Source organism: Elgaria multicarinata, chromosome 4 (genome assembly GCF_023053635.1).
Source record: "Elgaria multicarinata webbii isolate HBS135686 ecotype San Diego chromosome 4, rElgMul1.1.pri, whole genome shotgun sequence".
NCBI lineage: Eukaryota > Metazoa > Chordata > Lepidosauria > Squamata > Anguidae > Elgaria > Elgaria multicarinata.
This window is the reverse complement of record NC_086174.1, coordinates 134,801,558-134,823,540: the sequence shown is the minus strand read 5'-3', so window position 1 is coordinate 134,823,540 and position 21,983 is coordinate 134,801,558. Positions and strand designations below refer to the sequence as shown.

The 21,983-nt window shown below is 40.5% G+C and overlaps 1 protein-coding gene across 1 annotated transcript in view; it reads left to right on the top strand.

The window, feature by feature from the left end:
- Window positions 1-21,034, top strand: part of APOB (apolipoprotein B) — a 55,666-nt gene extending 34,632 nt beyond the window's left edge. The window contains 6 exon segments of the mRNA XM_063125219.1: window positions 1,725-2,098; window positions 5,110-12,663; window positions 14,192-14,306; window positions 16,187-16,370; window positions 18,093-19,711; window positions 19,713-21,034. Of these exon segments, the coding sequence (XP_062981289.1) occupies window positions 1,725-2,098; window positions 5,110-12,663; window positions 14,192-14,306; window positions 16,187-16,370; window positions 18,093-19,711; window positions 19,713-19,812 (9,946 nt within the window). The 3' untranslated portion in view covers window positions 19,813-21,034.
- The last annotated feature ends 949 nt before the right edge of the window (window positions 21,035-21,983 follow it).

The following is a 21,983-nucleotide window of genomic DNA, read 5'->3' as shown; positions in this document are numbered from 1 at the left end:
GGGTGCTTCCAGGCTGACCGCACCTAACAGTATCAATTTAAAGGCATTGCTGAGCTATTCTGTCTTTTTCTCCTTAATTTTTTTTGGTGTGGTAAGAAGAAAAGGCAGGAGAAGCTCTAGGAAAACATGGGAGAGTTATGAATGGAAGATGATGTAAAATTCTGTGAATGAGGCAGGGGGGATTGCTCCATAGAAGTCTTATCTGGAAGCACACCATGTTTCTAGGGGAAGAGAATTGTGTTAATTTCAGTGGGACTTCCCCCCACCCCCCCCACCCCGAAGTAAGATCACAGCACCGTTCATATTCATTGCCATACAATTATCACTTTTGTTTGTTGTCTACTGAAATGAACTTATTTTGTATAATTGTCTTCTGCAAGGGAAACACAACTTTGTATATAGGAAGGGACTATCTCTTTGCATACAGAAGGTCCTGGGTTCATTCTGTGAGATCTCCAGTTAAAGGGATCTCAGGTAGCCAGTGATGGGAAAGACCCTTGTCTGTCAGAGGTGCTAGAGAGGCCCCCATGGTAGGCAAAGCAGATGCACAAAGCAGATGAACAAAAACATCTGACAAGGTATCAGGCTTGGGACATTGGTATAAATGGTTTGGGACCTCGATACCTGAGCAAACTCAGGTATGAGTTTGGGACATGGAAGAGGGCCTTCTCCATTGTGGCACCCCAATTGTGGAATGCTCCCCCTTGAAGCTCTGACTGGCACAGATGCTGGCTTCGTTTTGGCACCAAGTTCAAACATGACTTTTTATCAAAAGGCTAAATTTGAGGGCTAAATTTGCTTAAAGCTGCACATAGTTTTATTTGTTTTTATGACTTTTTAAAATATATTTTACTGGTATTAGTTTGTTAATGTCTTAATATGTTTTCGCTGTGTAAATTCCAGGCAAAGTACAGAGTGTTGGTTATTACCTTTAAAGCCCTACATGGTTTGGGTCCAGGGGGGATCTACACTACTGCTTTAAAGCGCTTTATAACAGTTTTGACAACTGTTGGGTCCCAGGACACACTGCATATAAAGGTTTCAAAACATTTTCAAAACGTTTTCAAAGCGCTTTAAAGCACTTTAAAAGCAGTAGTGTAGATCCCCCCCAGGCTACCTGTGGGATCGCCCCACACACTCAGGTCGTCTGGGAAGAGTCTACTTCAGCTAGCAAAAACTAGATTAACAACTGTTACCCGGAGGACCTTTTCTTCTGCTGCTCCCAGACTGTGGAATGGCCTGCCGGAGGAGATTCGTCAACTTGACAGTCTTTTAGAATTTAAAAAAAGCAATAAAGACTGATCTCTTCCGGCAGGCCTAGCCAGTGAAATTTCAGAATGTTTTCAGGATGTTTTAAAGATGTTTTAATCATGTATGGTATCTTTTAAATCAGTTTTTAATGTGTATTTTATATCATGTTTTTATACTGTGTTTTATACGTTGAATGGTTTTAGTTTTTGTGAACCACCCAGGGAGCTTCAGCTGTTGGGCGGTATAAAAATGCAATAATAAATAAATAAATAAATAAATAAAATAAAATATTTATTGTTTTATACTGTTTGGATCAATTTTATCTGTCCGCTGCTCTGAGATCTCAGTGATATAGGGCAGGATACAAATATTTTAATACATAAAATAAATATGGCAGCTTCTAAAGCAAAGTGCACTATTTGCTATTTTGTGATCGTCATACAATCTTCACTCTGGGTATCTTTGTATTGCAGCGATGGCCAGATTAAGTACATTTGGAACAAGGAGAGAACTGTTTTTACCATCCCATTACCCTTTGGTGGTAGATCATCCTATGACATAAGAGTTCCCAACACTGTAAGAACACCTCCATTGGTAATGCAATCCTTGGGAGTAAACATGCCCTCACAAGAGTACAGGCTTCCACCGTTCACCATCCCAGAGTCCTACACGCTTCAGTTCCCATTGCTGGGCACTTTTGAGATCTCTTCCAACGTGTACAGCAATTACTACAATTGGTCGGGATCCTACTCCTTGGCTAATACTTCAAAGGATGCCTACAGCCTGAGGACAAACTACTTCATGAAAGCTGATTCTGTTTTGGACCTACTGTCATATACCGTACGAGGTAATAAACTGTTCTGTTTATTTAAAAGGTATTTGTTTCATTTAAAATTAGTTTTAGGCTGCCTTTAAGAGGAAAAATGGGGAAAACAATTGTGTAAGAGCATATTAATTAGCCATGTGCTATATTTTCCTGTAAATTTAGTGCTTTGTTTTAGAAATACATCACAAACCCTTTTCTCTGAGCACCAAAAAGCTTCGGCTGTTGGGCAGTATAAAAATGCAAATAATAATAATAATAATAATAATAATAATAATAATAATAATAATAGAACAGCCATATTGAATCAGACCAAGGGTCCATCTAGTCTAACATTCTTTTTACACAGTGGCCAACCAGCTGTCCACAGGAAACCCACAAGTAGGACACAGGTGCAACCCGCCCCCTCACGCCCATGTTCCCCAACAACTGGTATAGATAGGCATACTGCCTCTGCTACTGGAAGTGCCATATAGCTATTGGGACTAGTAGCCATTGATATGACACTGTAACATTATTTCATGTTTGCCCAAAAGCTAATCTTGTACATCTCCCCATGAATTTGATAAAAATTGTAGTACTCACAGGGCTCCTTGTGAATGTATGATTCCAGGGAAATGTTCAAAATACTTGCATACTTATGACTATTCATGCAGGAAACTATGACAACCTGGACACATCCATGCAACACTGAAAAAAAAAAACCCAATGTAATATTTACATAGCAGCTTCATTTTGCAACTTTTTTTACAGAAGTCTTCAGGCTGCTCTTGGAACAGCGCTGAGGTCAATAATATTCAGGTCCAGAATGGAGGCTGAAAGACCAGCACAAGGCCAGCCAATGGCTGGGTTTGGATGTAACACCATGCATAATCGTTTGGCACATGCATTCCCCCTTCCCCTCTCCTCCTCCATCATGCTCTAAGAAGGAGATTGGAACCATTTGCTTCCATTTTTAACATACCATTTTGTGGGTTATGCATGAACACGGAAATGTAGTTAGTCTTTTCTATGGTTTAAGGCAGGGGTGTACAACCTGCGGCCCTGGGGCTGCATATGGTCCTTGGCCACTCCCTGTGTGACAGAACCCCATCTACTTTTCCCTTGATCATCTCAGCTGTGTAGAAAATTCTGTTTCCTGGCTTCTGAGATCAAAATTTTACAGCTGCTAGTAGCAACATAGAAACAGCAATCTTGATGGTAAAGGCTTTTATCCCACCCCCACCCAGTGGGCAGGGAGGGAATATGTATGTAGGGAAGAGTGTGTCTGTGTACGGATGTGTGTGGCCCCCTCAGGACCAAAGAAGTTTGCACCCCTTGTTTAAAGAAACAGGATCAGAAACCATTGATTGAAGTTGGCTTGTTGTCTAAACCATAGTTAAAACTAACTGCAGTTTGTCCAGATTTGCATATAACGGCAAACTGTGTAGTTGAAAATGGAAGCAAAAGTTTCTTATCTCTTCTTTGCAGCTACACTGGAGGAGAGGAGAGTGGGGAGCTTGTTCATGAAAAGCTAAACTACAGTTTAGTTATGTCCGGACACCCTCAGTGGTGGAGGGAAGTAGTTCGAACATATAACACAGATTCTGGCCTGCTTGTATTGGCTGCCTATACCTTTCTGAGCCCAATTCAAGGTGCTGGTTTTAACCTATAAAGCCTTACATGGCTTGGGACCACAATACCTGATGGAATGCCTCTCCCGACATGAACCTACCCATACACTGCGCTCAACATCTAAGGTCCTCCTCCGAGTACCTACTCCGAGGGAAGCTCTGAGGATGGCAACAAGGGAGAGGGCCTTTTCAGTGGTGGGCCCCCAATTATGGAATGATCTCCCCGATGAGGCTCGCCTGGCGCCAACATTGTTATATTTTCGGCACCAGGTCAAGCATTTAACAGCATTTAACAACATATGCTAAGTTTTTTTTTTAAATGGACCCCAGAACTGTTGTTGTTTAAAAGGATACTGTTGTTTTATACTGTTGTTTTTTATATTTTCGATGGTTTTAAATTTTGTATACTTTTTAATGTTCACTGTTCTTAACTTTTGTAAACCGTCCAGAGAGCTTCGGCTATGGGGTGGTATATAAATTTAATAAATAAATATAAATAAATAAGTGTTGGATTCAGGTATCCAGGATTCAAGTCCAGCTATTATCCACTGTACCACACTGGTTCAGCTCTCTAGTAGGGAGTAGTATCACTATCTCCTTACAGTCCCAGCTATATGTTATGATAACTTTCTTACTCCTTTACCGTAAAATCTTTTAATAGAGACTTCATGGAAAAGGCATTAGCACATCTATTTCATACATACCCATTATCTAAAAGACAAACCAAAACAAAGCTAATCTTGTGAGGAAGTAAATGCTACAGATTTCAAAACTTTCCTTCCTTCAGTGTTTGCTACAGCCATAACCCAGTTAAGCCAACTGACCTGAATGTAAGTCGAATGACAGTCTAGTTCATAAATCGGATAAGACAATATATGAACTGTGTGTTTTAGAGCAGGGGTGGGCAGAAGTTAGATCTTCAGCTGTGTTAGACTTCAACTCCCAGAAACCCCTGCCAGCATGGCCAATGGGTCAGGAATGCTTTGAGTAGTTCTGGAGATCTATTTTCTGCCTGCCCATTTTAGACTTCAATGGGACCGTCAATGTAATCCTTACATATCTACTCAGAAGCAAGCCCCATTGAGCTCAGTGAGACTTACATGGAAATAAGTGTGTAGTATTACAACCTTACAAGACTAAAGCCAACAATCTAAACGTACTGGGTTTTAAAGCCAATTCAAGTAAACCCTACTATGCCCACTCACTTGGGTATAAGTCCCATCAAACAAACTGTGACGTCTTCTAAGTAAACGTGTACAAGTTCAAGCTGTTTGTTTCTTGAAATCCAAGCCCTTTGTCTTACAGGATGTCTGACAGAAGAAATGCGTGAGTAGTAATTCGAAAGTTACAGTTGCCTATGTTGTTTAACATTTTCATGATGCCAGTTCTAATTTTATCTTCTCTATTCCTTTTTTATTTCAGGTCAGGGAGGAGCAAGTTTTGATCAAAATGACTTCACCTGTGATTACGAAAACACACTGCAACATGGGCTCTTCGACTCGTATTTTCAGTTCAGCAAGGAAAAATTTGGCGGCAGTCCCACTAGTAGAAGTGCTCTTACATTTAAGGCTTCCAGCCTCCTGGGTGCTCAGTTTTCTCTGTCTGTCCAGGAAAATTCCGAAGACAGCAACAATGTGTTGGTTGCAAATCTAGACCTGGTTGGACAACTAAATGTCGCTTCAGACTTTGCTAAAACCACATATAGGCGGTCAGTCACCTATGATGCAAGCAAGCTCGTGTCGACGGGGACATCAGATCTGGAGTTTGACTCTTCCTTCCTTCAGGCTACTAACAAGATTACTGGCAGATATACTGAAGATGCATGGATAATCACATCCATCTCAAATGTACAGAATGGCTTTCTGACGAACACCGCTTCCTTGAACTACCAAAAAAGCCAGCTGAAGTTGTCATCTGAGACCGTTGGAAGGCACATGAACTTTCTCAATAAGTTTGACTTAACTGTGGACCAGCAAGGGGCTGCACTTCGTTCCGACTATCAGGCTAGTTACCTAGAAAACCAATACTATGCTCTGGTTTCGGGCTCTGCTAACAACCGAGGCGCGGAATTGATTAGCCATGTGTCGGTGAGCGGTAAAAGAAACAAAGCAGAACACAAGTCCACCTTAAGTATTAACCAGGATGGTCTGGCCAGCAGTGCAACAACAAAACTGCAGTTCCATCTACTGACACTGGAGAATGAAATGAATGGCCACATTGGCATCTCCGGAGCCTCAGCCAAGATTAATACTAATGGACGTTACGGGAAACACAATGCAAAATTTGACTTGGATGGAAAAGTGGCTCTCACAGAAATAATGCTTGTAAGCGTATATCAAGGCAGCATTTCTGACGCAGACAGCACAAACACCTTAAACTTCAGAGTGAATAAAGGAGGGCTCAAGTTTTCAAATAGCTTGATAGGGTCATACAGAGAAATGAAGCTGGAACAAACTCATGACCTGAACATTGTCGGCTTGTCCCTGACTTACGCTTCAAATTTAGATCACACCATCAGCCTGGACAAGTCCCACAAACACCATCTGGACTTCCAGCTGCAGCCCTATTCTCTCACAGCCAACATGAACAATGACTTCAAATACAGCACTGCCAATGTAAACAACAAAGCCCGGTTGCAACTTGAGCCTCTGAAGGTAAATCTGGATGGCAACATGAAAGGGGCTTATAACGGCGATGAGGTGAAGCATACCTACACCTTCACCTATGCAGATCTGCAGACGCATTTGAAGACAGACACAGTTGCAAATATTCAAGGTGCATCCCTAACCCACAGAGTTAATCTGAACATTGCTGGACTCTCCTCTACAGTCACCGTCAACACAAATGGTGACTCAAGATTCTTAACTTTTTCTAATGAACTGCGATCTGTTGCAGCCCCTTTTAGTGTGACTGCTGAGATGCGTACAAATGCTGATGGCAGACTCTTGGTCTTGGGAGAGCAGTCAGGGCGGCTGTACAACAAATTCCTGCTACACATGGAGCCCGTTGCTTTCACGTTTTCCCATGATTATCAGGGATCCACTGCCCACAAACTAAACTCTGGGAAAACACACAAGTCATCACTTAATAACAAAGCCACTATCCTTTTTACTCCGTCTGAACAAAAATCTAGCTGGATAATGAAGGCTGAACTGAACAATAATGTGTACAATCAAGAACTTAGTGCTTTTAATGATGCTAAAACAATTGGTGTGAAGCTGAGTGGACAAACTTTAGCAGACCTTTCCGTACTGGACTTCCCGATAAATCTACCATTCACAGACACCAAACGAATCAATCTAATAGATACATTTGATTTAAGGGAAAATATAGCCCAGCCTCAAGAGTTTAGTCTCTCGCTTTCTGTGACCTATGATAAGAACGAGGATGTGCATGTCATCAGTCTACCCATCTTGGAGAAGCTACCAGCTTACTATGAGCAAATCCGGCAGTCCGTTTTAGCAGCACTGAAGTCTATTCAGAGGAACCTGAGGAGTGTAAATATAGATCAGTTTGTGAGAAAATACAGAGCAACATTAGATAAGCTCCCCCAACAGGTGAATGACTATGTGAACACTTTCAATTTGGAAAGTAAAGTGAACAACCTAAAAGAGAAAATTGATGTTTTTATAAAGGACTATAGCATAACAGTGGATGACCTTCAAATTGCTTTGGAAAATGCCAAAACAAACCTTCAAGAAGCTTTCTCCAAGCTGCAAATGTTCCTGCTAGAAGTTGAAAAGTATATCACAGAGAGCTATGACTTGAGGGCAGCTATTGTACAACTTATTGAGCAAATTGTTGAAAAAATGAAAGTGATAGACAGGCAATACAAAATCAGTGCACAAATGATTGACACTATTCAACAACTACAATCTGTTATCTCTCAGTATGATTCTGGCCAGATAAGAAGTAGTGCTGCAGCTTGGGCACAAAATATAGAAGCTAAGTATAAAATTAAAGCTCAGGTGCAAGAAAAATTAGAAAAATTGAAAACCCAGATTCAGAGTATAGATGTCCAACATATTGCAGAGAGTTTGAAGCAGCAGGTGGAAGCAATTGACTTCAGAACACTTATGAAAAAGCTGGAAGCATCCTTTCCACTTCAAAAAATTAATCAAATCCTTGAACAAATTAAAGATATTCTTCTAAATTTCATGGAGGACTATGAAGTGTCTGAGAAGATCAATGTCATCCGAGCCAAAATGCATGAAATTATTGTATACTCCAACCTTGATCAGCATGCCAAAGTTCTAATGGACAAGATGATAGAGCTGTCTAATCAACAGAAAATTGGAGAAACGTTCCAGAATTTAACCATCTCACTGAGAAAAATTGACATAAAATCATTCTTTAGTCAAGTTGTGGAATTCATTGATGATGCTGTTAAGCAGCTCCAAACATTTGATTTCAAAAATCTGGTAGAAGAAATCAACAATTTTCTTGATACTGTTATAAAGAAGCTGAAGACCTTTGATTACAACAAGTTTGTAGATGAAACAAACAATAAAATTCGGGAAGCAACACAGAAAATCAATGATGAAATCAGAGCCTTAGGACTACCCGAGAAAATGGAAGCGGCAAAGCAATACATCAAAGAGGTAAATGCTGTGGTTTCTCAATCCATCAAGAAATTAAAAGATACTAGACTTGCTGTAATAATTGACTGGTTGAACAATCTCCTACACTCCACAGCAATGACTGAACTGAGAATTAAGATGCGTGATTATCTAGGAGATGCACGTGAAATAATTTATCGAATGGACATCCCAAGAGAATGCCAGAGACATCTGGAGAGGGCAAGCCAGTTGTACAATACCATAATCACCTATCTAGTTGATCAGTGGAACATTGCCTCAAAGAAGATATCTCTTTTAGCTGAAGAATACAATGTAAAAAACATGGCCGACAGTTTGAACCAGTTTGTTGAAACTGGTTTTCAAGTTCCTGAAATCAACACAGGCATAATCAACACACCTGCTTTTGAAGTCAGCCTGCGGGCCCTACGGGAAGCAACATTTCAAACTCCATCTTTTATTATTCCATTTACCGACCTGCGTGTCCCTTCTTCTCAGGTAAATCTCAAGAAATTAAATGAAATCAGAATTCCACACAGCTTTACTACTCCTGAGTTTACCATTGTAAACACCTTTAAGGTTCCCTCCTTTACAATTGATTTTAATGAGATCAAATTGAGGATTTTGAAGACAATAGATCAAATAATGACAAGTGACTTTCAACTGCCAGCAGCTGGTGTGTATTTCCAAGACCTAAGGATGCAAGATATGGCTTGGTCTGACTTTTCCTTCCCAGAAATGAATTTGCCAGAGCTACAAATACCTGAATTATTGATCCCAAAGCTCAATTTGAATGAATTCCAATTCGAAGGTATCAATATGCCAGAATTCCAGCTGCCACGTATTCCAGACTCTGTGACTGTTCCTACATTTGGAAAACTGTCTGGGGCTTTCAGAATTGCCTCTCCCCTCTTCACGCTGACTACTAATGTTGATTTTAAGAATGAAACAGCTTCTGCCCTCAGCCCAGAATTTGTGGCCTCTGTTTCAGCTGTAGCGACATCAAAAATAAACGTCTTAGCTTTTACTGTGACTGCTGATACACACCTCTTGGCTCCTGAGATGCAGCGGTTAGTCCTAAGAGAGACCCTGAAGTTCTCCCATTTATACCTCAAAGCTGATCATACAGGTGAAATCATATTTTTGAGGGCTTCTGTTCAAGGTAATGTCGAAACAACTGCAAGCTTCCGTACTACACGGAACGCTGTGGTCCTGCACAATAGGTTAATGGTCAATGTGCAGAAGAAGATTTCCATGGAGAGCAAGACAACATACACGCACAAGCTAAATGTTCCAAAGGCCCAGTTCACCAGTCAAGCTGAATTAAGCAATGAAATAAAAACAGCACTGGAAGCAGGACATATAGCAGTTACTTCCATTGGCAAAGGAGACTGGAAATGGGCTACTCGTGATTACTCTGATGAAGGGACCCACGCATCAACTGTCAGTTTCAATGTAGGGGGCTCCGTAGCTTCTCTTATGGCAGAAAACAGGATAAACGATAAATACTTGAAGGTCAACCAAAGACTGGAATATGAATATAATTTGCCAAGTTCCGCAAGGCTTCAGGTTGAATCTGCAATTGAATCTCCACTAGTGGGACGTAGTACCTTAAATCTACAAGGGACAATGAACCTTGCAGAGGTGAAAATAATACTACAGGGCACACATAATGCTAAGTTGAATGGACGTATCTCGGGCACAATAAACAATGATGTGGCCTTCTTGGTACAGCCCTTTGAAATTAAAACATCGACAAATAATGATGTGAATGTAAAAGTTAGCTTCCCACTGAAAATTGTTGGCAAAATTGAGATGATGAATAGCTATGGCCTGGTGCTGAATCCTTTCACTCAGGAAGTTAGCTGGATAGCTGAGGGAAGATTTAACCAATACAAATATGCCCATAATATGTCTGCTAGTAACAATGTAAACAGCATTGAAGCTTCTGTATCCATGAATGGTGATGCTAACTTGGACTTCCTGAACATTCCTCTCTCATTTCCTCAACAATCGGTCCCCTACATTGGCATCAAGACACCCCAGCTGCAAGAATACTCTCTGTGGGAGGAAACAGGGCTGAAGAATTTACTGAAGACAACAAGGCAATCATTTGATTTAAATCTAAAAGCTCAGTACAAGAAGAACAAAGATAGACACTCTTTTGAAATTCCTTTAGATGGAGTGCATAGAGCACTCAACAACTACATTGTGATCTTCAACAGGCGTTTTGAAAGAGGGAGGGATGCCACCTTAGCTTTCCTTACAGAGTCATATAACCAAGCCAAAATTGAGTTTGACAAATACAAAGTAGATGCTTCTGTCAAACAAGCCCCACAGATCTTCAGAATTCCAGGATACACCATCCCAGTTGTCAACATTGAGGTTTCTCCCTTTACAGCGGAACTCCCAGCTTTTGGCTATGTGATCCCCAAAGAAATGAGCACCCCAACTTTCACAGTCCCACTTGTTGGATTTTCAGTGCCATCATATACATTAGTCCTTCCATCGTTGGAGCTACCAGTCCTTCAAGTTCCTCGAGGTCTGCGGACACTGAAGCTTCCCACCTATCGAGCACATATGCCATCAAACAGAATCTATATTCCGGCACTGGGAAATATGACCTATGACTTTTCATTTAAATCTAGTGTGATTACCCTGAACACAAATGCTGGATTTTTTAACCAATCTGATATCATTGCTCGGTTGAGTTCATCCTCCGCTTCTGTGATTGATGCCCTGCAGTATAAATTAGATGGAACATCCAGTCTCACAAGGAAGAGGGGTTTGAAGCTAGCAACTGCATTATCCCTGAACAATAAATTTATAGAAGGAAAACATGACAGTACTATCAGTCTCACAAAGAGAAACATGGACGCTTCAGTGACAACCACAGCAAAAATCAATGTGCCAGGCTTAAAAGTGAATTTTGGGCAGGAACTTAAAGGAAATTCTAAATCAAAACCAATCATCTCTTCAGATATTAATTTAAATTATGATTTGGATACTTATGGTGCCAGTGCTAACGGAGCAATTGTTAACAAGGTATCTCTAGAAAGCATTGTCTCTTACATATCTGTAGATACTTCAACCAAAGGTTTCATCAATGGCGTATTTCACAGAAGAAACCCATTTTCTGGAAAGCTGAACCATGAAGCCAATGCCTACCTAAACGCTAAAGGTGCTCGGTCTTCAGTGAAATTTGAAGCTAGTTCTAACATAGATAGAATTGGGAATTTTGGCGTGGCAGAAAATGTTGCCATTGAAGCTTCTACCCGTCGCCTTTATGCAGTCTGGGAACACAGCGGAGAAAATAATTTACATTATCATCCAATTGTTGCAAGTAAAGGAAATCAAAACTGCAAAGTAACTTTGGAGCTTGCTCCAGGTAGTCAGTCAGTTGTTCTTCAGATACAAGCTGCCCAACCAAATAATTTCCTTGGTGAGACTTCAGTAAACCATGCCCTTTTGCTTTCCTCCAATAATGGAAATCAGAAAATGGTTTGGAAGAGTGAAGGCCAAATCCTTTCTCTATTCATTGGAAATGACTTGGAGTTAGCAAATGACAAAACAAAAATTCAGTTTGACTTATCAGGATCTTTGGGAGGGCATTTGTCTTTCCTCAATGACCTTGTGCTGCCAGTTTATGACAAGAGCCTATGGGATATCTTGAAGTTGGATATCACCACTAATGCTGAAGAGAGACAATTCCTAAATGCATCAACATCCATAGTATACATGAAAAATAAGGACGGGTACTTTATCCCCTTAAATGTGAACCAACTGGAAGATGGATTTATATTCACAATTCCTGAAATCGAACTGAAAGTACAAAATCCTGTTACAACTCCAGAGTTTAGGGTCCCTTTTACAACTTTGCAAGTTCCATCTTACACCTTTGACACACGTGAGATCAAAGTCCCCGAAACATTGGCCACAATGCCATTTGACATCAGACTGCCTTCACTGCCAAACATACAGTTTCCTCAACTAAATATAGTAACCAGCTACGTTAACGTGGAAGAATATAAAATTCCCTACCTTGAGCTGACTGTACCTGAGTTTCTGTTAACTGTATCCCAATTTACTCTTCCAAAGACCCTTTCTTTCGGTGAAATCACTGTGGATCTCAATGCTGTGGCCAATAAGATAGCTGACTTTGATCTGCCTACAATAACGATTCCTGAGCAGCAGATTGAAATCCCAGCTTTTAACATCTCTTTGCCTGCTGGAATTTACTTCCCGAAATTTGGAGCTTTGGCTGGTTCTTTCAAGGTCGCTTCCCCGTTGTACAGCACCACTTGGAAAACAGATCTGAAGAACAACGAGGACTCTTTTGAACATTCCATTGATTTTACTGCAAATTCACCCCTGCAATTTCTGGAGTATGATCTAGATGGTAAGATTATTATTTTTCCGCTCCCATGTTGTTCTTTCAGTTTTGGGTTGAACATAGTGCACTGGATCCTAAAATAAATGAGTGGAAGGAAGTCCATGGAAGGAAAGTGCCTTGAGCAGAAATATTTTCTGCCCAATTTGTGGTTATTATTTATTTATATTTATTTATTTATGTTTACATTTATATCCCACCTTTCTTCCTCCAAGGAACCCAAGGTGGCATACTTTATCCTTCAACGCTCCATGTTTATCCTCATAACAATGACCCTGTGAGGTGGGTTGGGCTGAGAGTCTGTGACCCAGTGGGTTTCCATGGCCGAGTGGGGACTAGAATCTGGATCTCCTGACTCCCAGTTGGACACTTTAGCCACTTCTCCACACTAGCTCTTATTACCTCTCCCCCAATAGCCTCTGCATCATTCATGAGCCCGCCCCACCCAAGGAACATGCAGGCAGCTGCAAAGGAATGAGGGATCAAGGCATTTTTCTTCCTTGGATCCAAACTGCTGTATTTCAGTAAAATATGAACCTGCTATACTAAAGCAATAGAAAATATATTGTTTTATCTAGTTAGGATAATGCAGTGATTCTTTCAAAGACCTTCTCTCATAATATAGGTCCTGTGTTGTCTCAGTAATCCTTACAACTACCTCATAAGTCCAGTTTAGCCATCCAAAAAGAATGCATGAGTCCACAAATGGTGTAGGGATGTGTGGGGCTATGTGAGGTGCCCTGACATTCAATTGGTACCTCCTCTTCCACACCCGACCTTTGCACATTGAGCATGAAAGTATGACGGGATTCTAAACCCATTCGGTTGGATGCACTTAAGGGTCCTCTCCATGATCTCCTGGGCTATCATGGTGCCTGATTGTGGAGAGGCTTCTGAGTGCTTTCAGCACTTAGGGGCGGAGTAGACAGTGTTGGCATGCATTGAGACTTGGGAGGTGGGGCCAGAACAAGCAGTGCCACATGCTCTGGACAGCGTGCCCTCACACATTCTTCGGAAAGCCTGAATACATCTATCAGGTAGTCAGCATTATTAATCACACAGTGCTGATTGGGAGGCATGGTGGGAGAGACATGGGAGCACAGACTAAGGATAAAAAAATAGCCCATCCAGGTAGTATATGGTTGAAGGGAGATTTGCATGGGGTCTTCTGGTTCAAAGTTTAGTCTCTATACCACACTGAGGCCATAGCTAGACCTAAGGTTTATCCCTGGATTGTCCAGGGGTCAAACCTGTTCATCTAGGTGACACACAGGGGATCCAGTGCTCAGGCAGGGGCAAACCCTGGATGATCCCTGTATAAACCTTAGGTCTAGCTGTGGCCTGACTCTCTAAGATAGTTACAGCAGATATTTTGAAATTTAAGAAATCAGTGGCAAAAAATGCTCACAGCTCCAGTGCAAAGGATATTTAACCCACTGTGAGAGTTTGAGTATATGGTATCGGACACCTACACTCTCAATGGTGGCAATATTTCCTTACGTTCTAACTTCACCTATGTGAAAACTTTCCATTCTAGGTAAGTCTACCTACATCTATGAAGATGGCCACTTCACAGTAAATACAGAAGGCTCCTTTGCCCATCGCGACCTGAGTGCAAAGTTCAAAGACGATTTTACTTTACAAAGATACAGGTAAAGACTCCCTTGGTCAACATATCAGTAAATCAAATGATGTACTGTATGCCATATATGGAGAATCCTAATTGATTGAACGAGGCTGTAAAATGGGTGCTTACCATATCACCTGCTATGCTCCTGAGCACTGCCACACAATGAATGTGGACAAGGGGAGTCATGTCTGAAGGAGCTGGTTCCACCCATATGGACCTCTTGGGCTTTGAGATTCAGAAACAAGGCCCTTTGTAGGTTCCAGCACCATCCAAAGTGAGACCATAGGCTTTTTTAGTAGTGGCCCCTCCACCATGGGCTTTCCTCCCAAAGAAGGTATACCAGATAAGAGCCATAAGAACAGCCATGTTGGATCAGACCAAGAGTCCATCTAGTCCAGCACTCTGTTCACACAGTGGCCAACACTCTGTTGACCAGGAACCCATAAGAAGGGGTTTCATAGTGCTATATCCTGCTTGGTGTAGATTAGGCCTCAGCCATTTCTTCTAGGAGAACTGCCAAAACTTTTTTTTTTTTTACAGTTTTGGGGATTATAGACCTTTAGGTATGGGTCCTTTAACTACTGCCTCCTGCTTTTTCTCTCTTATATTGATCATTTTTAAATGCTTTAACAACCATAGCTAATGTGGTGAAGACCTTTTTATTCTCCCAGCATTGTAACAGTCTATAAATAAATTTTAACTTGGTGTTTTAAATTTGTAATTTTGCATTGCTGCTGTTTATATCTCATTGAGCTTTTATATTGTATTTTATATTATGGTTTTATATTGTTGTTTTATACTTTGAATGTTTTTAATTTTTGTGAACCGCCCAGAGAGCTCTGGCTATTGGGCGGTATAGAAATGTAATAAATAAATAAATTAATAAATAAATCATACAATATTATTTATGTTGTGAACCCCTATGGAGACTTTGTTTCAAAACCAGGCTATAAATTTAGACAGAAAAAAGTCCTACAACTCCCAGCATTTCCCAGACATGGGTCTAAACGTGTTTAGGACTGCACCCAAAGTTAAATAAATGTATCAAAAGCTGACCCCTGCATGAATGAAGTATGCAGATTAAATGAGGTGGGGGGAACCCAATTATGCCTTCTGCTGCAATAAGAGGATACTGGGATATGGGTGGATGGAAGCCACCCAAACGTACTTAGTTTATTTTAATTAGTAAATGTTTTAAATTAAACATGGAGTGTTTCCTTCTGTCCTTCTTTAATAAGCCAGGTTTCAACATGATGCAATTTAGCTCAGTCACGCTAACTAATATTTTCGGAAAGTATTAATATAGTTGTTTATTTATGCAGAAATGTATAATCTGCACTTCATGCAGAAGTCTTCCCAAAGTGACTAATAAAAGCAATCAGATAAACTCAATCAGACTTAATGGTGGCTTTGAGATAGCCGAAGGCATTTCTGCACAAGTTGGCAATGAAGTTTCCATGTCCCCCTGAAAAACTGCTCCTACGGATTAGAGGACCCTCTGGAACAGGATTGGATTTGGCACAGAGAATTTCAATAAGTAGAGGGGATTGACAAAAGTTGGGTACTTCATTTTCTGTGAGCTGAACTGCTTTCTACTAGATACAACCCAATAACATTAAAACAGCAGAACAGCCAATGTTAAAAACCAAGAAAAAACAGAAACAACTATTAAAATATTTAAAAGGTTCATAAAAGGCCTGGGCAAATAAAATGGTCTTTGCCTGGTGCTGAACCAACATCACATTTAGTGCCAGGCAAGTCTACCTGGGGAGGGCATTCCAAAGAAAATGAGTTTCATTAAAAAGTCCATGTTATGCAGTTATTTAAATGCAGTTACCGTTTAAAATTGCAACCATTAGTAATTCATTTATCTCTTCTCTGATCTGTTTGTGGCTGCTTTAGAAACTTTGAGCAAATAGCATCTCTGGACATCACCAGCCCAACTTTCACTGATGTACAAGTGCGTTTCCATGGAGATGGCTCAAAAGTTGTGACATCAATATCTTCTTCTGCTGCTGGCACCCTTGGCTTTCTTATCAAACTGGACCCCGATATTCTCAAGGGCAAGATTTTCTACCGAACTCAGGTAGGGAAGTCCAAAATTAGACTATGTACCTTTGCTTAAACATCATGGGTTTGATCCAGAGTAAGTTAGTTGAACTTACTTCCCATTGAAATCAATGGGAGTTAAGTCATGATCAAGTCAGCTTGTCTGATTGAGTTCAGCAGGACTTAAGTTCAACAAACTTACTCTAGATCCAACACCATGAGTTTATTACTAGCATTGTGGTGGAGAAGCCCAACTTACGGAGTTGGCCTTTCCCTTTGCCACAACATTTGCCAATGACGACCTACCGCTAGTGGCAAGAACTGCCAGTTCTGATGTGCACATGGTCCCTACCATCAGTGGCAATAATGTACCGTTTCTGTGGGGTAGCATTGCAACAAGCAGAAATACTAGTTTCCAGAAAGGTCAGGTTGCCCCCCCTTCCAGAAATGAGCATTCCTGCTCGTTGCAGCACTTCCCCCTGGAAATGCTACATCACTACCAGTAGGGGCTGTGCATACCAATGACGAGGACACCCCTGTGTGTGCCGCCAGCTCAATCATTTGTTTGAAATACTTGGTCTACTTTATTCAAAAGGCTTGACTGGATAAAAGGAAATTAACATAATGGCTCTGTTCAGACAACACACTAAACCATGCTGCTTAACCACAAAATGGTTAATGGAATGCATTCCGTTAACCATTTTGTGGTTAAGCAACACGGTTTAGTGCAGCCTTCCTCAACCTGGGGCGCTCCAGATGTGTTGGACTACAACTCCCAGAATGCCCCAGCTGGCTGGGGCATTCTGGGAGATACAGTCCAACACATCTGGAGCGCCCCAGGTTGAGGAAGGCTGGTTTAGTGTGCTGTCTGAATTGGGCCGCAATGTTTTAAGAAAATGCAGATGGATGGATGGATAGAGATAAAGACACATAGATATATAACAAAGCATTCACACACTAATTGAATGAATATCCAATTATTGGCTTAATCCCGTGAACCAGGATATTGACACATGAATAGGCAGTAGGTTTCCAGCACTTGTGCAAAGCAGAACTCAAGGAAGTGATTACCTTGCAGTCAGGCAGCTGGTGTTGTGGCAGCCATCAGTATAACTTTTGCTCCACCTGTCCGACTAATGTACCACTCCGTTGTTCTGAGGGAATACTTCAATCATATGTAGAAAAGCAACAAGATATGAGGCTGAATCCCAAGCTCAATTAGAATGTCTCAGAATATAATAAATGAACAGTGCTGCCAGCCACACTCATTTTCTGTACAATGCCGCTGGGGTGGATGGCACACCATCATATCACACTTGCAGGGGAGTTCCTGGTCATATTTTCAACATGTGCAGCAACAGCCATGCATTCTAGATGCTCATGTGGATTTATTTATTTTTATTCCACACATTAATGTGAAAACAGGGCTCAACAGCTTTGATTTGAGCACAAGAGAAAGATACATAAAGCAAATTTAGTCTAGTTTGGGTCTAAGACCTTCAAGCAGGTTGATATATAAGCATTTGTAGACATTAGCCAAAAGCTACATGGAAATTTTAAGTATGCTGTGTAAAATAATGAAATGGCAGCAGTAATAATAATGCCCAGTTATTGGTGAGTGATTGCACATTATTATTTTTATTTCACAGTCCTTTGGTAGACTGTAAAATCAGGGCAAATTATTTAATTTAATAGTGAATGTCTTGTTTTTATAACAAAGCAGAGAATAACCCTTCCTAAATGTACTTTACATTTACAGTCTAACCCTCAGAAAGATGTCGATGTCTTTAAAAGTGAGATATCATTCAAAAATCCTGAGCTGATCCAAGTCAAAGCCAACTGGAAAGAGGATGGTGCCATGGACTTACTCAGAGGCTTAAAAGAAAAGGTGCCTAAAATGGCCGACACTTTGTATAATGCTGTCAACAAGTACCACCATGAGCATACAGGGATGGAGATCAGAACTGCTACCATAAAGCTGAAGGACAAATTGAGAGACAATGTGGACAAAACTTACAGAAACACTTTAGACAATATCAATGATCTGGAACAGCAACTTCATGAAGTTACCAGTGACGCCACTCGGAAATATGAAATTATGAGGGGACAAGCCAAAAAGCTGTACAATGAAGCTGCAGACCAAGCCAATCAGTTTAACTATGATCAAATCAGAGCTACGTTTTACGATGCCACTATGGATATAATAGTAGGTTACCATGAAAGGCTGAAGCATCTTATTGACTCTACCATTAAATTCTTGAAGGTAACAAGATTCCAGGTGCCAGGAATTGCTGAAAAACACACTGGTGAAGAACTTTATATGATGGCCACTGAAAAGTTAGCAAATGTTGCAGCGCTCTGCATTATAAGAGTGCAGGAATATTTTGATGCTTTGATTGTATTTGTCAGTGAGCTAGAAGTTAAAATTCCAGCTTCCAGCGAGATCATCAGAGGTAGTGCTATACTGGATGAAATTAAAATTTTTATAACACATGTACAAAAGAAAGTCAGTCAGATATTTGTTGGCCTCCAAGAGATTGACTTTGCACAACACTTAAGAGAGCTAAAAGTAGTAGTTCAACAAGTCTTCCAAAAAGTGGAAGAGCTGATTAGAAATTTACAAGCCCAAAACTATGAATATGTAAAAGACCAGGCTAAACAATTGCTTACAAAGCTCTTACAAGCACTGAAGAGCTTAGCAGACGATGCAAAACACTTGGCTCCCCGTGTTGAAAACCTCTTTCAAAATGTTGTGCAGAGTAGTTCCAGGAAGCTAGAAGAATTTCAGCAAACTGTGAAAGATCTGCGGCAGGAATATTTTGACCCAAGCATAGTTGGGTGGTCCGTCAAATATTATGAAGTGGAAGAGAAGATGCTAGAGTGGCTGAAGAGCTTTGTCAATGCTGTAATAGAATGGCACACCCAATATGTTAATGCTGCTTCTGATGCGGCTGTACATCTGACAGGAAAAATCCTTGGATTTGTGGGGGACCATGGAGAAGTCACAGAGTACTCTAAAATGGCTCATGAAAAGATCCAGCAATGGTCTGAAGCTGTTAAGAAGAGTGCTGCTGAACAAAAGAAGCAGGTCAACGCTAAGCTACAGGAGGCAAATGAATACCTTTTAAGTTCCTACGCAAGGCTCATCACAGAGACCAAAAAATTGATTGACCTGACAATAGAAAATTATACTGCATTCCTCCAGTATCTGCAAGAGCTTCTTGATGGGCTTGAGAAAGCAACAGCAGATACCCTGAGGCCCTACGTGGTTGTTCGCCAAGGAGAGCTCAGAATAGACATACCAAAACCATTTGACTTGCCATCTATTAACTCCATTTATCAAATGCCCCAGTCAAGTGAGGAAGAACTCCAAAAGAAATGAACTGATTCAGCAAGGCATTGATCAGACCTCCAAGAAGTGGGAAGAGCTACAGAGTTTTATTGTTCAGCGGATTTGTGCCGGTCAACTGATCATGTAACACAGCGGTCAAAATATGCCAAAGCGGCTACAATCTTGAACAAGAGGACAAACAAGAGTAAAGCTTGTGTGGTTTTTTATTGTACCATATTTAAAGCCAGCAGCAATCATTGTTTTTGGAGCGTCAGCAAGCTATTCAATTGAATTTTGGTATTTGTAAACGAAAGCTGAATAATCTGCAGGTTAGTTTAATGCTCTGCAAAAGCCAATAAATGAAATCTGAAGACATTTCAGTGTCCTTTCTTAAAACTAGTTTTCTTGTAAGATCTAGATTGTGATCCACATTTGGTTAATGCAAGTCTTTACACTGACTTCAGAGTTTTATAGGGCCAGCCCCATTGTAGTGCAATATATTTTGTAAATCGTCTCAATGAATGTTCAGACCCGTATGGAGTTAGAAGCAGCTTCTAAGGTAAAGGTCACCCTAAGCTAAAGAATGTAATTTATAAATAATTTTCAATTGGTTAGGAAACAAATATCTGTAATAAAGCGGGAGCAAAGTAAATGGAGAGTTAAGTTTTGGGCTGAAATCTGTGCATTCTACACAAAACAGAAAAAGAAAAGAACAAAGATCTAGGCATCAAAATAATCAGTCTACAAGTAAAATAGGATGCTTCTTTTTCTGTCCTCAGTCACGGGTCAAGCACTACACATGTACAAATAGTTTCATTTTCCTTGTCAACCAAGCTAGTATTTTCTGCACTTTGCAACCATTATTTTTATATTTCTATTTTAATTGTGAAACATTTCATTTTTGATCCAATCCAAGGTCAGCCGCCGTTTTAGGCAAGCTTCCAATTAATCCACGGTTGCCTGCCCCATGTTCTGAAGCAAGCTCCTGCACTGCTGTCTGCCTTTACTGTACAGGGAGTACACAGCTGGGAAAACCTCAGCAGATGCAGTATTTCAGGAGTGAGCTCTCTGCTGCTGCTCAGCTTTGAGAAAGGCAGGATTTCTCTTTGGACCACCCCATGGGAGGCCTCATACAAAAATTATTCAGAAGGTTGAAATTTAAAATTTCGGAAAGCAAAATATCTGGGCTTAATAATTTATTTGGTTTTATAACTTGCTGTTAGAATGCTATGTACATATTAGAGTTTCTTCTGGTGGGCTCCCATCCCTCTCCCCTTCCTGTCTTGCTGCTATCAGAATAAACTCATTTTTTTGCAATACCAATAGAAATGTTGTATGTATGTGTCTTAATTAAACTGTTCATTCTAGGAGTTTCTGTATGATTTGTTACTTTGTCCATTTAAGACAGTGGTTCCCAAACCTTTTCAGGTCACCGCCCCCTTGGTTCCACAAACTCATGCCCAGTGCCCCCTACCCTACACTATATAAAAATCATTATTCAGAATAGTGGTTTTCAACAACCCACCAAGAAAGATAATAACAATAAAATTCAAAACAGTAACAATTAATTGAATACTTTATTCAAAATCCAATTGGTGTGCCCTGCCATGCTGGCTGCAAATAGAGGCATTCACTCTCTTTTCCCTCCCTCCCTCAGCAAGCCTGGGGCGGGTGCTTCCCATTTAGAGGCGATTCTAGGAGTTGTCTAAACATGCATAAAATTATGCCTTTAACTTATCATGTCACACTAGCATGAATACAGGAATCAAATAGGATTTCCTTCTTCAATGGAATACACTTACTTAGTAGTAAGCACCATTTTGTTATAGGAAAGGATAATGTATTTTAATTAAAATTTTAAAATAATTATCTGCCAGCTGGTACAGAATTTTCCTATGGAAAATCTGGGTGGGACTGAAGTAGAGGGGCACTAATTTTACTGTACTTATTGTTTTTAAGTATGGTTAAATATCCCACAGTTACCTTGCTATTCTATTTCTACAATTCATTTTCTCCTGTCTTTTCTTCACCCTCTCTTCATCTTCAGGCTGAATCTTATGCACATTTACCTCAGAGTAAGTTCTATTGATCTCAGTGGGGCTTACTTCTGAGTAGACATACTTAGGATTGTGTTGCAGCTCTGTTTTCATGGTGACACAAGATACACACATACCATGTTTACCAAAAGAACGCTTGAAAAAAGGGGGCTGGACACCCTGAAATAAGCAAGGGCAGATAGGAATGGTTTCAGCACGCATTCTGGAAAAAGGTGCTGCTGAATCTTCTTTAGCCAGGAAGGACCTGGGGAATTGCAATTCT